This window comes from Bos mutus, chromosome 13 (genome assembly GCF_027580195.1).
Source record: "Bos mutus isolate GX-2022 chromosome 13, NWIPB_WYAK_1.1, whole genome shotgun sequence".
NCBI lineage: Eukaryota > Metazoa > Chordata > Mammalia > Artiodactyla > Bovidae > Bos > Bos mutus.
The window spans coordinates 59,481,952-59,503,770 of record NC_091629.1 but is presented as its reverse complement, the minus strand read 5'-3'; the positions used below and the strand labels follow the sequence as shown (position 1 = coordinate 59,503,770).

The following is a 21,819-nucleotide window of genomic DNA, read 5'->3' as shown; positions in this document are numbered from 1 at the left end:
ATAACCAACTGTCCTTGGGCCATGTGTTGAATAACTTAGTTCGTAAATATCCCTTGAATTCCTTCCATCTATGCTATTACTGATTTTGCTTTACTCAGTCCATATCACTCTGGGCTGATGTACTATAGTACCCATCGATCTTCCCCCTCCACAGTCCATAAAATTTATTTTTCTAAAATACAAATATGACCACATCACTCTCCTGATTAAAGTGCTTCAATAACTTCCTTTCATTCCCTGCAGAATAAAAGCCAGGCTCCTAAGCCTGTCATATTTAAGATGTTTCACAATATTTTTATTTACAATATTTCTTTGCTTATCAAGATATCCCCATTCTATGACATTATCCATATTTGTGAAAGTGAAAGTGATTCATTCGTGTCTGACTCTTTGCAACCCCATGGACTGTGCGTCCGTGGAATTCTTCAGGCCAGAATACTGGAGTGGGTACCCTTTCCCTTCTTCAGGGGATCTTCCCAACCCAGGGGTTGAACTCAGGTCTCCCACATTGCAGGCGGATTCTTTACCAGCTGAGCCACAAGCTGGTAAAGAGTCCAAAATGGTTAATTCAAATTACATTTTAAGTCTTTTATCAGAACTATTAGATAGACTTATAATTGATAGATCTTAAAAGTTCTAATTAAATTATTTGATATTTATTTGGCATTTACTCTGTATCAAGCAGTATATAGTAGATTCTGTATTTATTCTATATATATAGTGTGTGTGTGTATGTGTGTGTATATATATATATATATATCTATATATAGATATATATATATATAAGATTCTTCCAGAGTTTACAATCTAAAGGAGCACAAGAAGCATGAATACGAATATCTGTGGAAAAGGGAAGAATGTAAATGTAGCAACAGACATTTGAGTAAATGACTATGAGAGCTCCGATGAGGGAGCATTGGCACTTTGTTTAGCAGAGATCGGTGGAGGCTTTGTAGAAAAGTTAACTGGGTCATGAAAGGTGGGTAACAGAAAGTTAGAGGAGACAGGAGGGCATTTTAGATAGAGCAGTGGCACTGATCAAGGCAAAAGAAATGGGAAAGTGTGACCTTGGAGTACAGGATGACATGGAGAAAGATGAACAGCCAAAAAGGTAAGCTGAGGCCAGAGCACAGAAATCCTTCAAGGACACGTTAGGAGACTGGACTCTAGTTAGTTGCCCTGGAGTCAATGAAAGTCTCTATTAAGGGACTGACTTACCTAGGTCATGACATGGTGGGGCAGACTGGAATGAAGAGAGATTCAATCTAAGAGGATACAGTAACAGGCTAGGCATGACATGCTGCTGGCTTGTCCCAGGAGGTAGAAAAGCTACAGTGGATGCAAGAGAAATTCCAAAGCAGAAAAAGTCAGATGACTAAAGAAAGAAGGGAGAAACAGGTTCAGTTCCGTGTACTCGCTTAGTCGTGTCTGGCTCTGCGACCCCATGGACTGCAGCATGCCGGGTTTCCCTGTCTATCACCAACTCCTGGAGCTTGCTTGTTCAAACTCATGCCCGTCGAGTCAGTGATGAGATGCCCATCTCATCCTATGTCCCCTTCTCTTCCTGCCTTCAGTCTTTTCCAGCATTGGGGTCCTTTCCAATGAGTCAGTTCTTTGCATCAGGTGGCCAAAGCATTGGAACTTCAGTCTTGCTCAGCTCTAAACGATAAAAACATGAGAATTTCATGAGAGAGTCCTGCATCTGATTAAATACCATTTATATTTACCTTTGCCATCATGAAATTTCTAGGATTTTTTTTTGGTGACTTAAAAACTATTTCATATATAATGTATTTATATAGCCTGACTTTACAGGTTTAGATTAATGTTTGTATTCTTGTTTCCCTCCTCCCCCTCTCCCTCCATGTGTGGCAGCTTCTCCTGGACATGGTTGGGTCACCTGATGAGGAACTCCAGGAAGCTGCTGCAGGTTGTATATCCAACATTCGCAGGTTGGCTCTTGCTATTGAGAAGGCGAGATACAGCTGAACCTGAATAGGCATGACAGCTACCAAATTTTACATGACCCTGTATGTGTCACTCCCAGAGCCGTGAAGCCTAAATTGGGAAACACTTCATAGCAGATCCTTTAGAAACAAATGTCTGACTGAAAACACAGGAAGTTAGAAATGCAGAGAATGTGGTTCACCCCAAAATTGTATGGGTATTTTTGTTCTAATTTAGGGATATGCCATGTGGTGACACATAAACCCAATATATTTGTGATAATTTTTTCAGGAATTTGAGAATATATATACATGTATACAGCTGTATATATGTATACAGATATATATATATATATATGTACTTATATATATATATATATTTCAGCAATGCTTTTGTATTTGTGGTGATTTTAATAAAAGATGTGGTCTTCCCGTTGTGTGTATTTATAGTCATCCATGAGTGTCTTTAGAAATCCCTTTCTGTTAAACCAGTCTAACTGTCCCGTCACTATAGTTTTGTTTGATCTCTTGCAACCCTCAGGAGAGCTCTGAGATGTGCTGACTTGACAAATGGTTATGGAACAGAATTCAGAGTTCAGCAGCTGGGTTGAGAGAGAACATCCTGAGGTCATTCCAAGTTTCTCCTAAAGCTGTCAAACATCTGAAAAGACAACGTATAACTGTCACTGTCCCAGATAACACAAATCACAAAAACATAAGCACTGAGTGAGATTTTCACTTTTGCATTTCCCAGGCATAAACAGTGAAATGTTTTATTTCCCTCACAGGATACACCAACATTTTATTGAAAGAATTAATTTATGCCGATGTACGCACACCTCACAACACAAGGATAATATTACTTTCACGTAAACTTGCTTGGAGTTTCTGAACTTGTTTTCAGCATACAAAGTACTTTTTAAAAAGTGGCTACAAAGGATTAATAGCATTTTATCAAGTTATAGAAACATGAGAAGCCACTTAAAAGAATCACAGATGTAACCTTGGTGTGCTACAATGTTTGGGAACTGACCGTCCCCCCATCTAGAACTAGCTAGGAAAACAGCTTCTTGTATATCCGCTCAGTAAACCGACAGTCTCACTCTTTAAAGAGCAGGCAAGGTTTTATTGAAAAATATGAAGTACTGTGTATGTTTGTCATAATTTGGAGAAGACCGTAAACTTAATTGAATTAAATGTAAATAATTTGTATGAAATGAAAACCCCATACAGGATGAAAATTATCCTGATGATTCTGAGAATTTTAAGATTTTGTAAAACACCAATTCATCTTTATTGCTTTTCAAAGGAGGTTATAAAAGAGGATAATAGAAACAAGGAAATGGTATCAATGCTAACAAAGAATTGAATTTAAATAATAGTGTAAATCCTCAAACGCACGTCGGACTCTTTGTGACCCCATGGACTATAGCCGGCCAGGCTCCTCTGTCCGTGGGGATTCTCCAGGCAGGAATACTGGAGTGGGTTGCCATGCCCTCCTCCGGGGGACCTTCCTGACCCGGGAATCGAACCTAGATCTCCTGCATAGCAGGCAGATTTTTTATCATCTAAGCCACTAAGGAAGCTCTTTAAATAATAGTGTAAATCCTAAAACTCTCAACAGTAGGTATTATTAAAGACACTGGTTAGGTGTGTTTCACTAATATTAAAAACACATCTAGAAATCATGGATTATGACAGTTATAGAAAATGAATAAATATATTATTGTTACATTATTATTAAAGGAAGCTTTCTCCATCATTTTAAGATTGTTCATATTCTTGGAATTAGAGGGTCCTAAGAACTTGCCTGAAGAATCCCACGAACAGAGGAGCCTGGAGGGCTACAGTCCATAGGGTGGCGAAGAGTCAGGCTTGACTGAAGTGACTTAGTATGCATGGATGAGAGGGGAAGGAAGCAATAGAAAACAAACAATCAAACATCTGCAGCAGCACAAAGAGAACTGGATGAGTAGTTGAGAAGGATAAGTTCCTTTACCATGTGCAAGTGTGGGACTTTCATTTCTATGATTATTAAAGACATAAAATGAGAGCAACAGTACCATTTTAAAGGAAACTGAACTTGTGGGAACAGATACAGTAAGCTAACATGAAAATCATTTTGGGTATTTCTAAGAGTTGTGTCCTTTTAATTGGTAAGCACCCTGGATGTAGTGGTCTTCCCACAGGTGGCTCAGTGGTAAAGAATCAGCCTGCCTATGCAGGAGACACAGGAGATGTGGGTTTGATCCCTGGGTCAGGAAGATCCCCCTGGAGGAGAAAACGGCAACCCACTCCAATATTCTTGCCTGGAAAATTCTATGGACAGAGGAGCCTGACGGGCTACAGTCCATGGGGTCGTAAAGACTCAGGACTGAGCATGCATGTACCAGGGATGTAGTACCTTTAAACAAAAGAGAAACTGAATTTAAAGGTCAGTTTTGGCTGTGTGTGTATGTGTGTGTATAACCGTATAACAGAAAACTCTGACCTTATTAGAAAAATGTCAGAGGCAGTGAGTGAAAGTATCCAGAGATAACAGAACAAACAAGCCCAGGATCACACCATTTCTTTGCTGCTCCAAGCCAAAGGACCATTTCTTGGCGCTCTCCATGGAAGAACACCTTGGGTTGTTTTTTTTTTTTTTTTGGCCTAGGTTTCTGGATAAGATTTTTGTGCGTTATTTTCTGCTTTAAAGCTGGTGACATTCATTCTGAGTTTTCAGCGGCAAGTTCTTTTTTAGGTTTTATTCTTCCCCAGGACATCCTGGGAATCCAATATGCTCTCTGTGATAGCTGACTGTTTCTGCCTGGAGAACCTGAAGGTGGAAGGAATTTTAAATAGATGTTCTTTGCTTTTCCACTGTCTTTAGTTTGCAAGGTTTCCTTTTAGAAATCCTGGCCACAATCATTCTGCTGCTTGTAGTCACTATTATTTTGCCTCTTTCAGAATGACTTGCACTAAAATAATTTCTTTTTAAAACTCTTCTAGGCTCTGAAAGTGAGTGGAAGGTTAGATGTCTTGTAAGATGATGTTGCAAATCCTATCATTTTGATAGATTTTGGAATTACCATTATGCCTCTCTAAGGCATGGACTTTGCATGGATTTGAAGGTCAATGATTCAAAATACTTGGAAATTTTATTTCCACTTAGGAGAACTTATTTCATAGTTCTAATAATTGACGGTGTGTAATCTCATTCCATAAAAGACTAGGATGGAGTAGTTGATGTCCATTCTTATGATTCAGTGAAAACAGTAGGGACACCCACTTATTTAAGAACCTTGCTGCCTCAAATGCATTAAGCTCCTGAAGATAACTATGTTCCTCACATACATAAGTTCAGAAAGTGAGAAATCTCTTCTAAATGAGAGGAGTAGGAAGAGAACAACATGCAATATGATGCTACCAAATGCTGGCACTGTGTTAGGTACTTCCTACCCTCTATCTCATTTAAAATAGAGAAACGGTGAAATACCTAATCTCAGATCATACTAGGGTCTGTCGAAATGGGCACAGTTATTCCACAAGGACAATTTGGCAATGCATACCAGAAGCTCTAAACATTTTTGTGCCTTTTGGATTATATGCAAGGGTTTATGTACAAGGGTATTCACAACATCATTATTTATAGTGATGAAAATATTTGGGAAAAATTGGTTAATTCCATTCAGGTTCAACCTTAGCATAAAAACGTATTGTAGGATAATAGTTCATGACAAAGGTTTTCATAAGATGCTGTTAAATTGGAAAGCAGATTCTGAAGCAGTGTATACAGTGTGAGTGCATTTTAAAAATTATATACACATAGCTAGTCACAATGAGGAGAAGGCAATGGCACCCGACTCCAGTACTCTTGCCTGGAAAATCCCATGGACAGAGGAGCCTGGTAGGCTGTAGTCCATGGGGTTGCTAAGAGTCAGACACGACTGAGCGACTTTACTTTCACTTTTCACTTTCATGCATTGGAGAAGGAAATGGCAACCCACTCCAGTGTTCTTGCCTGGAGAATCCCAGGGATGGGGGAGCCTGGTGGGCTGCCGTCTGTGGGGTCACACAGAGTCGGACACGACTGAAGCGACTTAGCAGCAGCAGCAGTCACAATGAAAGAAAATGACTTATACACACCAAACTGTGATAAGTCAAAGAACTGATTATTTCTGAATGGTGGAATAAGAATGATTTCTGTTGTCTCTCTTGTTCATCTCTGTTTTCTAATTTACAATAAACATGAATTACTTTTTTATGATAACACTCCCAGTGAATTTTCTTTTTTTCGTTCTTTGGAAACTTCTAAGGTAGACATTCTTCCTCATTGCTTTTGTTCAGGTGCTAAGTCATGTCTAACTCTTTGCAGCCCCATGGAGTGCAGCACACCAGGCTCCCCTGTCCTCCAGTCTCCTCGAGTTTGCTCAAATTCATGTCCATTAAGTCTGTGATGCATCAGAGGATAAACATCTCATCCTCTGCCACCTCCTTCTCCCTTTGCCTTCAATCTTCCCCAGGATCAGGGTCTGTTGTGATGAATCAGCTCTTAGCATCAGGTGGCCAAAGTATTGGAGCTTCAGCTTCAGCATCAGTCCTTTCAGTGAATATTCAGGGTTGATTTCCTTTAGGATTGACTGGTTTGATCTCCTTGTTGTCCAAGGGACTCTTGAGAGTCTTCTCCAGCACCACAATTCAAAAGCATCAATTCTTCAGCACTTGGCCTTATGGTCCAACTTTCAGATCCATCAGGACTACTGGATAAACCATAGCTTTGACTAGATGGACTTTTGTCTGCAAAGTAGTGATGTCTCTGCTTATTAATTTGCTGTTTATGTTTGTCATAGCCTTTCCTCCAAGGAACAAGTTTGCTTTAATTTCAAGGCTGCAGTCACCGTCCACAGTGACTTTGGAACCCAGGAAAATAAAATCTGTCACTGCTTCCACTTTTTCCCCTTCTATTTGCCTTGAAGTGATGGGACCAGATGCCATGAACATACCTAAAATAAATAAGTTTTTATATATAAAATAAGAATAGTTTGTTTCAGCACCTAAAATCCTATAATATATTTTAATCTACAAAACAGACATTTGTAATAGCTTTCAACTACAGCTAAGAATAGTACAGTATACTTGAAGCATACTGAAGTATATACAGTGAACTTGCTGGGAAAGATTGAGGGCAGGAGAAGAGGGCACCAGAGGATGACATGGTTGGATGGCATCACTGATTAAATGGACATGAGTTTGAGGAAACTCTGGGAGATAGCGAAGGACAGGGAAGGCTGGCATGCTGCAGTCCACGGGGTCACAAAGTGTCAGACATGACTTAGCGACTGAACAGCAACAGCAATACTTGATGCATGCTGAAATGGCGCATAGTAAATTCTGAACTTTTATTTTTGTCTTAACAGCTGAATTCTATTCCAAGGGCACTGAAAACAAATAAAATAGCTCAAAAGTCACTGACAGATTGCTTTATACAGCATTGTTGTTTTGAAAAGAGAAGAATGATTTTGATCCATTCATTTGTTTATTGCTGTAGATCCCTAAGACAAACATTATTGTGATTTACTGTCTCTTTATATATTTTGCTTGAATTAGTCTAATGGAAATACACCCCCAATCAATAAATAAATATAGTACAGTTTCATAAACTTCTATTCTCCTTTAAAGCATCATGTTTTTCTTCTTTGTGATTTTTTCTTTCCTCTGTTACATTAATTTCCCCTCATTCAAGCAATTACTTTCCCTGCTTTTCCTCCATTCTACTTTCTGTGTCTCCAGATTCTGCTCCCATTTTCTCTGACAAATGGTTATTGTATTTTCTGCTTCTTAAAATGTCTCATGCTTTAATTTCTATAAATGCAAGATATAAAGTTAATATTTCAATATGCTTCTGATGTAACTGTCATGACTGATGTTACATGACTTGAAATCATGTAACAGATAGAATCCTAATACTCCAAATCCATTATTTTCAAATTTTCAGGTAAAAGTAATTTACTCTTTATTTACATCTGTCAAGACAAAAGGGAGCTTTTCTTTTGCCAGTTCATACCACCCTGATTTATTAGTTGATAAAAGACATCCTTTGCAAATTATGTAATTGGTTCATGGTGTTCAGAGTTGAGATTTGTCATTACAATTTAGATTTATGTCCTAATTTATTTTCATGATAGACAGGTATAATAGTGTATTTCAGTGTGGTTCATATATATACAGAATCTACAGCTGGGTAGTGTCCCCATAAAGAAAGACCGTCTATCAAAAGGGAGTTCAGATAAGATAGTGTGGATAGTTCAGTGCAAGTCCTCCTTCATTATTGGAAGAAAACTGATCTTTGTCAGTAGATTAGTTACAATATCAGTTGCAAACCTAAATTCACAATGGTAGGGTGGACATGAGTTTGAGCAGGCTCCGGGAGTTGGTGATGGATAGGGAAGCTTGGCGTGCTGCAGTTCTGGGGGCGCAAAGAGTCAGACACAACTGAGCGACTGGACTGATCTGAAGGTAAGTAATGTAAATGAATGATAAGAGCTAGATTAAAGGTCATAATACTGATACAATTGCCAATTGACCGTTAGCCTCCATGTCTGGGAGACAAGAGGGGCTTGTGGAGACTGTGGAGAGATGGGGAGTGAAGACAAATGACTACTCATCTCTAGCTAACTGGTACCAGATCTTATAGTTTTTCAAGAGAAATTCAGACTTTTATAGGCACTCTCCCAAATTTTATGTATTGGCGTAGCTTGCCAGCTGTGAGAAAAATAAATGTCTGTTGTTTAAGCCACCCAGTTTGTTGACAGACAACAGACATTTCTTTTTCTCACAGCTCGAGATGCTGGGAGACCACGAACAAGGGGCTGACAGGTTGGTTTCTGATGAGACCTCTTTCCCAGCTTGCTGTGTGCTCACAAAGAGATTAATCTCTGGTATATTTTCCTTCTATAAGAACACTAGTCGTGTGGGATTAAGGCAGGAGACATAAGAGATGTGGGTTCAATCGCTGGGTCAAGAAGATCCCCCGGAGGAGGGATGGCAACTCACTCCAGTATTCTTGCCTGGGAAATCCCTGGACAGAAGGGCCTGACAAGCTACAGTCCATGGGGTCACAAAGAATCGGACATGACTGAGCGACTGAGCACACACACACACACACACACACACACACATACACCCGCATGCAGTGAATAACAGCAACCATGCAGAAAAATCAAAATGTTTCCCTGAGCCAAATATGGCCTTCAGCTTGTCAGTCTACAATGTCATCATCTTTATCTATTAGAATGAGAGTGTAAAGTCCTGACATGAACATCCCTAATGATGCCTGGAGCTAATCAGTAGAAAAGCAAGGAAAATAATTTGTGGAAAAGGGCACATGTCAAAACTGTCTTGGTTCATATTGATTTATACTGTGATGTCAGCACTACAGAATGCAGCATCGAAGAGGCTGACTTCCTCAAATTCAGGCTAACGCTTGGAAAAATTACTCCGAGGATGTAAATAATCATGATTAGGTTTAGGGTCAAAGAATCACAGAACTGGAGATAACTTTAGGGCTCAACTGCTGCTGCTGCTGCTGCTAAGTTGTGTCCAACTCTGTGCAACCCCATAGATGGCAGCCCACCAGGCTCCCCCGTCCCTGGGATTCTCCAGGCAAGAACACTGGAGTGGGTTGCCATTTCCTTCTCCAATGCATGAAAGTGAAAAGTGAAAGTGAAGTCACTCAGTAGGGCTCAACTACCTGCCCTCAATCAAAGCTGCTCAGGACAGAGGCTGATTCTCTTGCAAAGGATATCTAGGTATTTGCTTCCCATTCTCTCTAAGACAGATTAGACTAACCAGTTTATGAAGATAAAAAGAGCCTTGAGAAATATTTTGAGGAATTGGCTTAATCCTACAGGCCAGTGTTCCCCAGGCCTTCTGCATAAGGCCAATCTGGGATATCTGTTAATATGCAAAGTGTCAGTCCTGCCCCCAACCTACCCATACAGAATTTCTGGGAAACCTGGATTTCTGCAAACCTGGAAACCTGCAAACTTCCCAGGTGGTAATTTTTTTGATCATGAAAAAGAAAATGTATACAAAGGATTTCCTAAAAGTTAATCTGGTGGGGGTGCAACGAACAGAATATAGAGAGGAATGAAAAGAATGAACAGGGGGGCTGCTATAGAGGCCAAGACTAAAGCATAGGAATAGAAAGTTACCAGAACTGACAGTCTTAAAACTTGGTCTCTTATGCCTTAAAGAAGAAGCCCATAGTCATGAGATGAAATCTACTTCTGTGCTGTCATACCACGAACCACCCCATATACCTCTAGAGCAGTGCCATCCAACAGAAACACAAGACAAGACACTGTGTAATTTAAAGTTTTCTGCTCAACATCACTAATCATCAGGGAAATGCAAATCAAAACCACAAGGAGATAACATCTCAGATCCATCAGAATGGCTATCATCAAAAGGCCGAGAGTACATGTTGGCAAGGAGGTCGAGAAAAGGGAACACTTGTGCACTGTTCTTGGGAATGTAAATTAGTGCAACCATCATGGAAAACAGTGTGGAGCTTCCTCAAAAGATTAAAAACAGAATTACCATGTGCTTAGTCGCTCAGTTGTATGCAACTCTGCGATCCCATTGACGGTAGCCCACCAGTTTCCTCTGTCCATGCGGATTCTCCAGGCAAGAATACTGGAGTGGATTGCCATGCCCTCCTCCAGGGGATCTTCCCAACCCAGGGATAGATTGCATTGTAGGTAGATTCTTTACCATCTAAGCTACGGTCCAGCAATTCAAGTTCTGGGTATTTATCTGAAGAAAATGAAAATGCTAAATTGCAAAGATACATGCACCTTGTTGTTCACTGCAGCATTATTTACCGTAGCCAAGATATGTAAACAATCGAAGTGTCCATCAGTTGACAGATAAAGAAAATGTAAATATATAAAATGCCATGAAATTAAAAGACGCTTACTCCTTGGAAGGAAAGTTATGACCAACCTAGATAGCATATTGAAAAATATATAAGCAACTCCTCCAGCTCAACTCCAGAAAAATAAATGACCCAATCAAAAAATGGGCCAAAGATCTAAATAGACATTTCTCCAAAGAAGACATACAGATGGCTAACAAACACATGAAAAGATGCTCAACATCACTCATTATCAGAGAAATGCAAATCAAAACCACTATGAGATACCATTTCACACCAGTCAGAATGGCTGCGATCCAAAAGTCTACAAATAATAAATGCTGGAGAGGGTGTGGAGAAAAGGGAACCCTCTTACACTGTTGGTGGGAATGCAAACTAGTACAGCCACTATGGAGGACAGTGTGGAGATACCTTAAAAAACTGGAAATAGAACTGCCTTATGATCCAGCAATCCCACTGCTGGGCATACACACTGAGGAAACCAGAAGGGAAAGAGACACACGCACCCCAAATGTTCATCGCAGCACTGTTTATAATAGCCAGGACATGGAAGCAACCTAGATGTCCATCAGCAGATGAATGGATAAGAAAGCTGTGGTACATATACACAATGGAGTATTACTCAGCCATTAAAAAGAATACATTTGAATCAGTTCTAATGAGGTGGATGAAACTGGAGCCTATTATACAGAGTGAAGTAAGCCAGAAGGACAAACACCAATACAGTATACTAACGCATATATATGGAATTTAGAAAGATGGTAACGATAACCCTGTATACAAGACAGCAAAAGAGACACTGATGTATAGAACAGGCTTATGGACTCTGTGGGAGAGGGAGAGGGTGGCAAGATTTGGGAGAATGGCATTGAAACATGTGAAATGTCATGTATGAAATGAGATGCCAGTCCAGGTTCAATGCACGATGCTGGATGCTTGGGACTGGTGCACTGGGATGACCCAGAGGGATGGTATGGGGAGGGAGGAGGGAGGAGGGTTCAGGATGGATTTTCTTTTAAAAATTTAGAAATAAAAGAAGAATAAAAAAAAAAAAAAAAAGAAAAGCAGAGACATTACTTTGCCAACAAAGGTCCGTCTAGTCAAGGCTATGGTTTTTCCAGTGGTCATGTATGGATGTGAGAGTTGGACTGTGAAGAAAGCTGAGCGTCAAAGAATTAATGCTTTTGAACTGTGGTGTTGGAGAAGACTCTTGAGAGTCCCTTCCTTGGACTGCAAGGAGATCCAACCAGTCCATCCTAAAGGAGATCAGTCCTGGGTGTTCATCGGAAGGACAGATGCTGAAGCTGAAACTCCAGTACTTTGGCCACCTCATGCGAAGAGTTGACTCATTTGAAAAGACCCTGATGCTGGGAGGGATTGGGGGCAGGAGGAGAAGGGGACGACAGAGGATGAGATGGCTGGATGGATTCACCGACTCGATGAACGTGAGTCTGAGTGAACTCCGGGAGTTGGTGATGGACAGGGAGGCCTGGCGTGCTGTGATTCATGGGGTCGCAAAGAGTCGGACACGACTGAACGACTGAACTGACTGATTGATACAATGGAATATTATTTGGCCACAATAAAGAATGAAATATTGCCACTTGCTACAATATGGATGGGACTTCAGGGCATTACACTAAGTGAAATCTGGCATAAAGACAAATACCATATGATCCATAAATGCGGAATCTAAACCCTCCCCCCAAAAAAATCCCCATAAAACTGAATTCATAGATAGGATAGGATATACAAAAGATAGTTCGGTAGTTACCAGAGGTGGTGGTGGTGGGCAGTTGGAGGGTGAGCAAAATGGGTGAAACTTCAAAGTGTACAAAACTTCCAGTTATAAATAAGTCATGGGGATATAATGTACAACATGGTGCCTATAGTTATCATACTGAACTGCATACTTGAAAATTGCCAAGAGAGTAAATCTGAGAAGTTCTCATCACAAGAAAAAAATTTTTGTCACTCTGTATGGTGACAGGTGTTAAGTAGACTTATTGTAGTGACCATTTCACAATTGATAGAAATACCGTATCACTATGCTGTATACCTGAAACTAATATAATGTTATATATCAGTTATATTTAAATAAAATACACACATTGCATGCATATAAAAAATAAGATTTTCTAGTAGCTAAAGTAAAAAAAAAGTAAAAAATAAAACAGATGAAATTAATTTTAGTATTCTTAGTTTAACCAAATGTCTCCCAAATATTGTAAACATTTCCCTGGTAACTCAAACAGTAGTGTCTACCTGCAATTCTGGAGACCTGGGTTCGATTCGTGGGTCAGCAAGATGCCCAGAAGAAGGAAATGGCAACCCACCCGCGTATTTTCACCTGGAGAATTCAATGGAAGGAGGAGCCTGGCGGACTACAGTCCATGGGGTAGCAAAGAGTCAGACACGACTGAGCAACTGACTTTAACTTTTAAAATATTTAACGAACATAAAAATTACTAATGAAATATATTACATTGTTTTTCACTAAATCTTTGAAGCTGGTGTGTATTTTACACTTATAGCACAGTTCAGTTAGGGCCAGCCACATTTATGTGGCCACAGGGTACCATGTCGATCGATAAGTTTTAGTCTATCCATTTAGCTAGTTTAAGGGGTTGGTTTCTTTTATCAAGACTGTTTCAATTTATGTGGGTTTTTACTGTTTATCTGGGTTAAGCCATCTTAGTCTTTTTCTCCTGACAGACCCCTCAGTCATGCTATTTCTGTTGACATGATGACTTTTTAAATTCAAATTGATATGAATTTTTAAATGTAATTCATCTAGAAGACCACAGTCAACATTATATTTGTGTACAATTATTTTTCATTTTTTATTGTGGTAAAATATACATAACAAAATGTGCCATTTCAACCATTTTTTAAAATTGTACAGTTCAAGGGCATTAAGTATTTTCATGTTGTGTGTAACCATCAACACTCTCCATCTCCTGAATGTTTTCATCTTCCCAGACTTAAACTCTGCTCCCTTTAAAAACACTGATTCCCAATCTCCCGTTCCTCCAGTCCCTGGTCACCACTGTGTCTCTATAAATTTGATCTTCCTAGTTACCTCATGGAAGTGGACTCACAATATTTGTCTATTTTGTTTTTTTTTTTAATTTAAAAAAATTTTAATTTATTTTTAATTGGAGGATGATTGCTTTACAATGTTGTTAGTTTCTGCTGTATAACAACATGAATCAGACATAAGTATACATATGTCCCGTCTCTCTTGAACCTCCCTTCCACCCCCCAGCTCATCCCACCCCTCTAGGTTGTCACAGAGCATTGGGCTGGGTTCCCTGTGTTATATAGCAACTTCCCATTATCTGTCTGTTTTTCATATGGCAATGCATATGTTTCAGCTCTACGTTCTCAATTCATCCCAACTTCTCCTTCTCTGCTGTGTCAACAGGTCTGTTCTCTTTTATAAGGGAATTCTCTTGCACTGTTGGTGGGAATGTAAATTGATACAGCCACTGTGGAGAACAGTATGGAAATTCCTTTAAAAACTAGAAATAAAACTACCATATGACCCAGTGATCCCACTACTGGCCATATACCCTGAGAAAACCATAATTCAAAAAGACATGTGTTACCCCAGTGATCCTTGCAGCACCATTTACAATATTTGTCCTTTTGTGTCTGGTTTATTTCATTCAGCACAGTGTCTTCAAGGTTTTTCCCTGCTGTAGCGAGTGTCAGAATGCCCTTCTATTTTATGGGTCAATAATATTTCACTGTATGCCCTGCGATGTTTTGCTTGCCCATCTGTCCACGGGTGGTCACTTGTGCTGCTCCCATCATGAGGCTGTTGTGAATAACATTGCCATATGCATGAGTGTACAAACGTCTGGTCAAGTCCTTGTTTCCAATTATCTTGTGTGTACACCCAAGAGTGGAATAGCTGGATTGAATAAAATTATTTTTTTCAAGCCTAACTAGTCAAATCTATAATGATTTAAAAAAGTTGGTTCGGGGTATCCTTACCAGCAGAATCAGTGGACATGAGATGCACTCCACAGAGTCTCTAGCAGGCACTCTGTTTATTAAGCATCCCAACAGTCACACAGTCACTGACTCATAGACAAAGAATCCTCTCATGTTACCTCAGTCAGTTCAGTATATTTTTAATTCTGAATGAGCCAAGTTCTCCCAGTGTGTGATTCAGTGGGTGCAAATTAGGCATTTAAGAAGACATAGTCATACCTTTGGAAAAATAGTAAGGTCTTACCACTGTGCCACTAATAGTATCAAAATGGCCTAAAAATGATCATAACTCTCATAAATTCCATTGGGTGATGTTTAGGTTGTGCTAAAAGGCAAATGTGAGTTTTCTGCAACTCCTGTGAACAATTCAGCACTTTTAGAGAGAAAAAGAGGCTGGAGGCCTTTGAAAAGTGAGTGCTGGAGTTGTGAGAACTATTCGCAGGGTGGGAGCTGCCATGGGAATTTGCTCAGTTTGCATCATGGGTGTGATCCAGGCCCCATGAAGATGGTGTGCCTGGTTCCCTGACGGCTTGCAGATGCCTCTGTCTGTGTCTGTACTGCCGTCCCTTCCGCGACAGAGAGATGTTGGCCCCAAGCAAATCTCGCTTGTATGTTGTGCACATGTGGGGAGGATGTCACAGTTAGACCCCTGTTTTGCTTTGAAGGGAATGTGTTGCCTTTTTCAGCGTCAATGGTTGTTCCTAATCTTCATTTGCAAGGTATAAAGCATGAAGGGATCACCACTAATTTAAAACAGAAGACAAGCGACCACACTGTCATCCCTGAGGTGAATTTATTCGGATTATTCTCTTAAACTGAATTACTTATGAGCTAAAACAACAGAGTTGAAGGTGAGAAGGAAAGAAGCGTCAATGAATGCAGGAGACAGATGTGCTCCAGCCAAGACTGTGGCCCACCTCCTCCGAGTTCTGCAGGTTCTGAACAGGGGCCCAGAGGTGCTCAAACGGACCTTCCCTCCACTCTGGCTGTGTGAGACTTTCGTTTAGGGGGGATAATATTGTCGATCATTTCCTCAAAAAGGGTATTTATTATGCCCTTTAAGCAGAGGACTGATATTTCAGAGAAAGAATGAAAGAATACTTCATGAGCATTAGACAACCCTCAGTTCTTGAAAAACAAAACAAAACAGCTTTATTGAGGTTTGATTGATATGCAGTGGGCTTCCCTGGTGGCTCAGCCAGTAAAGAATCTGCCTGCAATGCAGGAGACACAGGTTCGATCCCTGGGTCGGGAAGATCCCTTGGAGAAGGAAATGGCAACCCACTTTAGTATTCTTGCCTGGAGAATTCCATGGACAGAGGAGCCTAGGGTCGCAAAGAGTTGGACATGGCTAAGAGACTAACCCTTTCACTTTCAATTGATAGACAAATAATGCACACTTTCAATGTGCACAATTTGAGGACTTTGGTCCCACCAAACACCAGTCACTCCAGCACCACAGTCAAGGTACTAGACATATAACACCTCCCAGAGTTGTGTGCAGCTTTTGTGTGTGTGCTGTGGGTGGAGAGAACTTAAGATGAGGTCTGCCCTCTGAATAAATCTGAAGTACATAGTGTCTGGGACTATAGGAATGATGGGTACAAAGGTCTCTCTCTAGCACTGTTTAGGGCAGTGTAACTCTAAATAAAACTTGACACCTTTGAACGTCTATATCCCCGTTTCCCCACCCCCAACCACTCCGTATTCTCTGCCTCTGTGAGTTTGACAGTTTTAGATGTGGAATTGTGTGCTATCTCTCCTTCGAGGACTAGCTTATTTCACTAAGCATAATGTCCTCCAGGAGAAAGCTTTCTATTTATTCCCACATTATCAAGAATAACCCCAACCGTTCTCTTCAGAGTTTCTCCTGTGTGCTCATTTCAACCTACCATCCCATCTCCTCCCCTCAAGGTTCTGCTCCAAATATACTCCACATGTACTCTGATCAAAAACAAACAGAAGTCACAACATATGGATACCAGAGGGGAAAGACGGGGTGGGATGAATTGGGAGATTGGGACTAACACTTATACACTATTGATACCATGTATAAAACAGCTAATGAGAACCTACTGTAGAGCATTAAGGAACTCTATTTGGTGCTCTGTGGTGACCTAAATGGGCTTCCCTGGTGGGTCAGATGATAAATAATCTGCCTGCAGTGTGGGAGAACGGGGTTTGATCCTTGGGTCAGGAAGATTGCCTGGTGAAGGGCATGGTGACCACTCCAGTATTCTTGCTTGGAGAATTCCACGGACAGAGGTGACCTAACTGGGAAGGAAATCCAAAAATGAGGGGATATATGTGTATATATGGCTGATTCACTTTGAAAGTGAAAGTGAAAGTCGCTCAGTCGCGTCAGACTCTTTGTGACCCCTTGGACTATACAGTCCATGGAATTCTCCAGGTCAGAATACTGGAGTGGGTAGCCTTTCCCTTCTCCCGGGGATGTTCCCAACTCAGGGATGGAACCCAGGTCTCCCGCATTGCAGGCAGCTGAACCACCAGGAAAGCCCCAATAAAGGTGAAAAAGGATTTAAAAACAAAAACAAAAACTGCTCCTTGGGGTTAACTCCTACAGACTTAAGAGTTTTCCTGCTTCTTATCGTCTCCCCTCTCCTCCTCCGCCCCGCCCTGCGCGGGGGGGCGGCGGGAGGTCGGGGGCAGCGCACAGAGACTTCCCAGGTACTGATCCGCCGGTGTCCTTGGGGCTCTGACCCCGAAAGTGCCTTGGGTCCCCTTGCTCCCCATCTCTGCAGCCTCCTTTGGGAACCTGGCCTCCTCTGGCGTCGGGGAGGGTCTGGGAGGCAGAGCCAGGCCCTCGGAGGGGCCGGGACCGTAAAGCCGGATGTAGGGACTTGGGGAAGCTTCCCTGAGCTACATCAGCCCAGCCACACCTGCTCCTTTGCGGACTCGGAACTTCTCTGGAGGCCGCAGCCGCTCTAGGCTCTCTCCAATCTCATTTCCCACAAAGCTCCAAGCAGGCCAAGCTTTTGGGGCAACAGCTTTCCCTTCTCTTCCTAACGCTGCCAGGCACTCAGTTCTCCTTTGTGTGGCTTGCCCTTCTAGAAACATATTCTCCATTTTTCTCTGAAGGCAACCCTCCAAGCTTTTTATATAAAAACTCTGCTGGAAGAGGTCTGAAAAAAATACCCGATTCCTGCTTGGAAGTCTAATTTTTTGAGACTGCTATTTATCTATCAACTTTATATTGAAAAATCTAGTTTGAAATGCAAAACCGAGCAAGGCTTTCTTTTGTTCTGGGTAGTATTTGTCTTCTTTTCCCTGTAAAAAAATATCTTCAGCTTCTTGGCTCAATGGAGGGGAAGGCTGCAGGGTTTTAAAAACAACCAACTAACCAAATAAACAAACATGAAAACCAACTCTGGAACTACTAAGGAGGAAAAAGACATTGTATGGCATTTCAAAACACTGCCCATTGTAATCAGCCAAGCTAAACTGTTTCTATTCCCCCAAATATGCTGGACCATGCTGCTTCCACATCTTGCCCATGTTGCTCCCGTCCCTTCAAACATATCCAGGAATTCGGTTTTGACTTCACACTCGCTCTGCTGTTGTCTGGCTTTTCATGTTGGTTGGTGAGAAATTTTTCCTTTGATTCCAGATGTATTAAAAACATGTTAGCAATGAAGCGATGAAAACGACTTCATACTGATTCTGAACTGATATGCCACACAATTTCAAAATGAATGAAATGAAAAACATTGTGTATGGTCAATAGAAACTCTGTATAACTTGATGCCAGCTCCTGGTGGCTGAAAGTTCTCTGGTTTGCGGGTGTGATTTTGTCCACTAAGATTTAGACAAAAATTGGCTTGAACCTCGATAGAGTGAAAAACTCAACTCTGAGCATTTCCAGGAATTCTTGAGCAGGACATATTCTTCCAAGTGACCTCATGATTCTTGTCATTGCCTGCTTCCTTTAAATGTTCAATTCTTTCCAGCCTCACCTCTGGCAACTTCCCTTTCCTTCTTCCCTTCCTCCCTGTGTGATGGCAGGTATGTGATATGTAACACAACTCCTTTTCTCTGATTTCTGAAAAATGCCACTCATTCAAGACAAATATGAGCAGGAGACATTTGCAGAAGATTCTGGGGTTAGGGCAGCATGAAGAAAACTTCACTCTGTGATACCAACCTCAGCTCTGTTTCCCAATCTTCTCCCCATCAGGAACCTCCCACTTCTGGCAATCTCACTCCTGGGCATTTATCTGGAGAAAATTCTAACTTGGGGAAAAAAAATACACTCATCCCAATGTTCATAGCAGCACTATTTACAATAGGCAAGACATGGAAACAACTCAAGGGCCCATCAACAGATGACTGGTTTAAGAAATAAAAAAAAATATATATATATATATATTCCATTATAATGGAATATTAGTCAACCATATAAAAAAATGAAATCTTGCATTTTCAGCAACATGAATGGGCCTAGAGATTGTCATACTAACTGCAATAAGTCAGCAGAGAAAGGCAAATATTGTATGACATCACTTATATGTGGCTCGATAAAGGACAGAAATGGTATGGAACTAACAGAAGCAGAAGATATTAAGAAGAGGTGGCAAGGATACACAGAAGAACTGTACAAAAAAGATCTTCACGACCCAGATAATCACGATGATGTGATCACTGACCTGGAGCCAGACATCCTGGAATGTGAAGTCCAGTTGGCCTTAGAAAGCATCACTATGAACAAAGCTAGTGGAGGTGATGGAATTCCAGTTGAGCTATTTCAAATCCTGAAAGATAATGCTGTGAAAGTGCTGCATTCAATATGCCAGCAAATTTGGAAAACTCAGCAGTGGCCACAGGACTGGAAAAGGTCAGTTTTCATTCCAATCCCAAAGAAAGGCAATGCCAAAGAATGCTCAAACTACCACACAATTGCACTCATCTCACATGCTAGTCAAGTAATGCTCAAAATTCTCCAAGCCAGGCTTCAGCAATACGTGAACCGTGAACTTCCAGATGTTCAAGCTGGTTTTAGAAAAGGCAGAGGAACCAGAGATCAAATTGCCAACATCCGCTGGATCATGGAAAAAGCAAAAGAGTTCCAGAAAAGCATCTATTTCTGCTTTATTGACTATGCCAAAGCCTTTGACTGTGTGGATCACACTAAACTGTGGAAAATTCTGAAAGAGATGGGAATACCAGACCACCTGACCTGCCTCTTGAGAAACCTGTATGCAGGTCAGGAAGCAACAGTTAGAACTGGACATGGAATAACAGACTGGTTCCAAACAGGAAAAGGAGTTCGTCAAGGCTGTATATTGTCACCCTGCTTATTTAACTTATATGCAGAGTACATCATGAGTAACGCTGGGCTGGAAGAAGCATAAGCTGGAATCAAGATTGCTGGGAGAAATATCAATAACTCAGATATGCAGATGACACCACCCTTATGGCAGAAAGTGAAGAGGAACTGCAAAGCCTCTTGATGAAAGTGAAAGTGGAGAGTGAAAAAGTTGGCTTAAAGCTCAACATTCAGAAAACGAAGATCATGGCATCTGGTCCCGTCACTTCCTGGGAAATAGATGGGGAAACAGTGGAAACAGTGTCAGACTTCATTTTTCAGGGCTCCCAAATCACTGCAGATGGTGACTGCAGCCATGAAATTAAAAGACGCTTACTCCTTGGAAGGAAAGTTATGACCAACCTAAATAGCATATTCAAAAGCAGAGACATTACTTTGCCAACAAAGGTCCGTCTAGTCAAGGCTATGGTTTTTCCAGTGGTCATGTATGGATGTGAGAGTTGGATTGTGAAGAAAACTGAGCGCCAAGGAATTGATGCTTTTGAACTGTGGTGTTGGAGAAGACTCTTGAGAGTCCCTTGGCCTGCAAGGAGATCCAACCAGTCCATTCTGAAGGAGATCAGCCCTGGGATTTCTTTGGAAGGAATGATGCTAAAGCTGAAACTCCAGTACTTTGGCCACCTCATGCGAAGAGTTGACTCATTGGAAAAGACTCTGATGCTGGGAGGGATTGGGGGCAGGAGGAAAAGGGGACGACAGAGGATGAGATGGCTGGATGGCATCACTGACTCGATGGACATGAGTCTGAGTGAACTCTGGGAGTTGGTGATGGACAAGGAGGCCTGGTGTGCTGCGATTCATGGGGTCGCAAAGAGTCAGACACAGCTGAGCAACTGAACTGAACTGAACTGATATGTGGAATCTAAAAAAAATGCTACAAACGAATCTATACCCAAACAGAAACAAACTCACAGACATAGAAAACAAACCAAAGAGGAAGGGGAGAAGGGGTAAACCAGAAGTATGGGGTTAACAGATACAAACTATTACTACTATTCATAAATAAGAAACAAAGATTTACTGTATGGTCCAAGGAACTGTAATCAACATCGTGTAATAAACTGTGTGGAAAATAATCTGAAAAATATAACTGAATTATGTTGCTATGCGCCTGAAACTAACACAGCATATTGGCCTTTTCTCCCTTACTACCTATTTTTCCTTCCCAGACTCTTGCCCATCCCCCACACCACCTCCTGGCCCCCATGAGGCTATCCTTAGAGACTTAAACATTTCTGTATCAACTAGTTTTTATTGCTTCACCACCCATTCCAAAAGTGAAAAGAAAGGGTTAGTCACTCAGTCACATCCAATTCTTTGGGACCCCAGGGACTACAGCCTGCCAGACTCCTCTGTCCATGGGATTCTCCAGGCAAGAATATTGGAATGGGTAGCCATTCCCTTCTCCAGGGGGTCTTCCTGATCCAGGGATCTCTTGCACTGCAGGCAGATTCTTTACTGTCTGCGCCACCAGGGAAGTCACCTATTGCAAACAACCATTTACTGACCTCATGAATCATGAATCTGCTGGGAAGCAATTTGGACTGGACTTGGCTGGGCACCTCAGGCATCTGCGGACAGGGCAGACTGACTTTGTTTTTAGATGC

The 21,819-nt window shown here is 41.2% G+C and overlaps 1 protein-coding gene and 1 long non-coding RNA gene across 2 annotated transcripts in view; one reads left to right on the top strand and one right to left on the bottom strand.

Moving 5' to 3' along the window:
- The window catches only part of ODAD2 (outer dynein arm docking complex subunit 2), a 167,181-nt gene extending 164,792 nt beyond the window's left edge, over positions 1-2,389 (top strand). The window contains exon 20 of the mRNA XM_070381801.1: positions 1,876-2,389. Within this exon, the coding sequence (XP_070237902.1) occupies positions 1,876-1,989 (114 nt within the window). The 3' untranslated portion in view covers positions 1,990-2,389. The remainder of the gene's footprint in view (positions 1-1,875) is intronic.
- Positions 1-21,819, bottom strand: part of LOC138990466 (uncharacterized) — an 85,159-nt gene that overhangs the window by 12,421 nt on the left and 50,919 nt on the right. The window contains exon 2 of the long non-coding RNA XR_011466613.1: positions 1,219-1,659. This is a non-coding gene — a long non-coding RNA (uncharacterized lncRNA). The remainder of the gene's footprint in view (positions 1-1,218; positions 1,660-21,819) is intronic.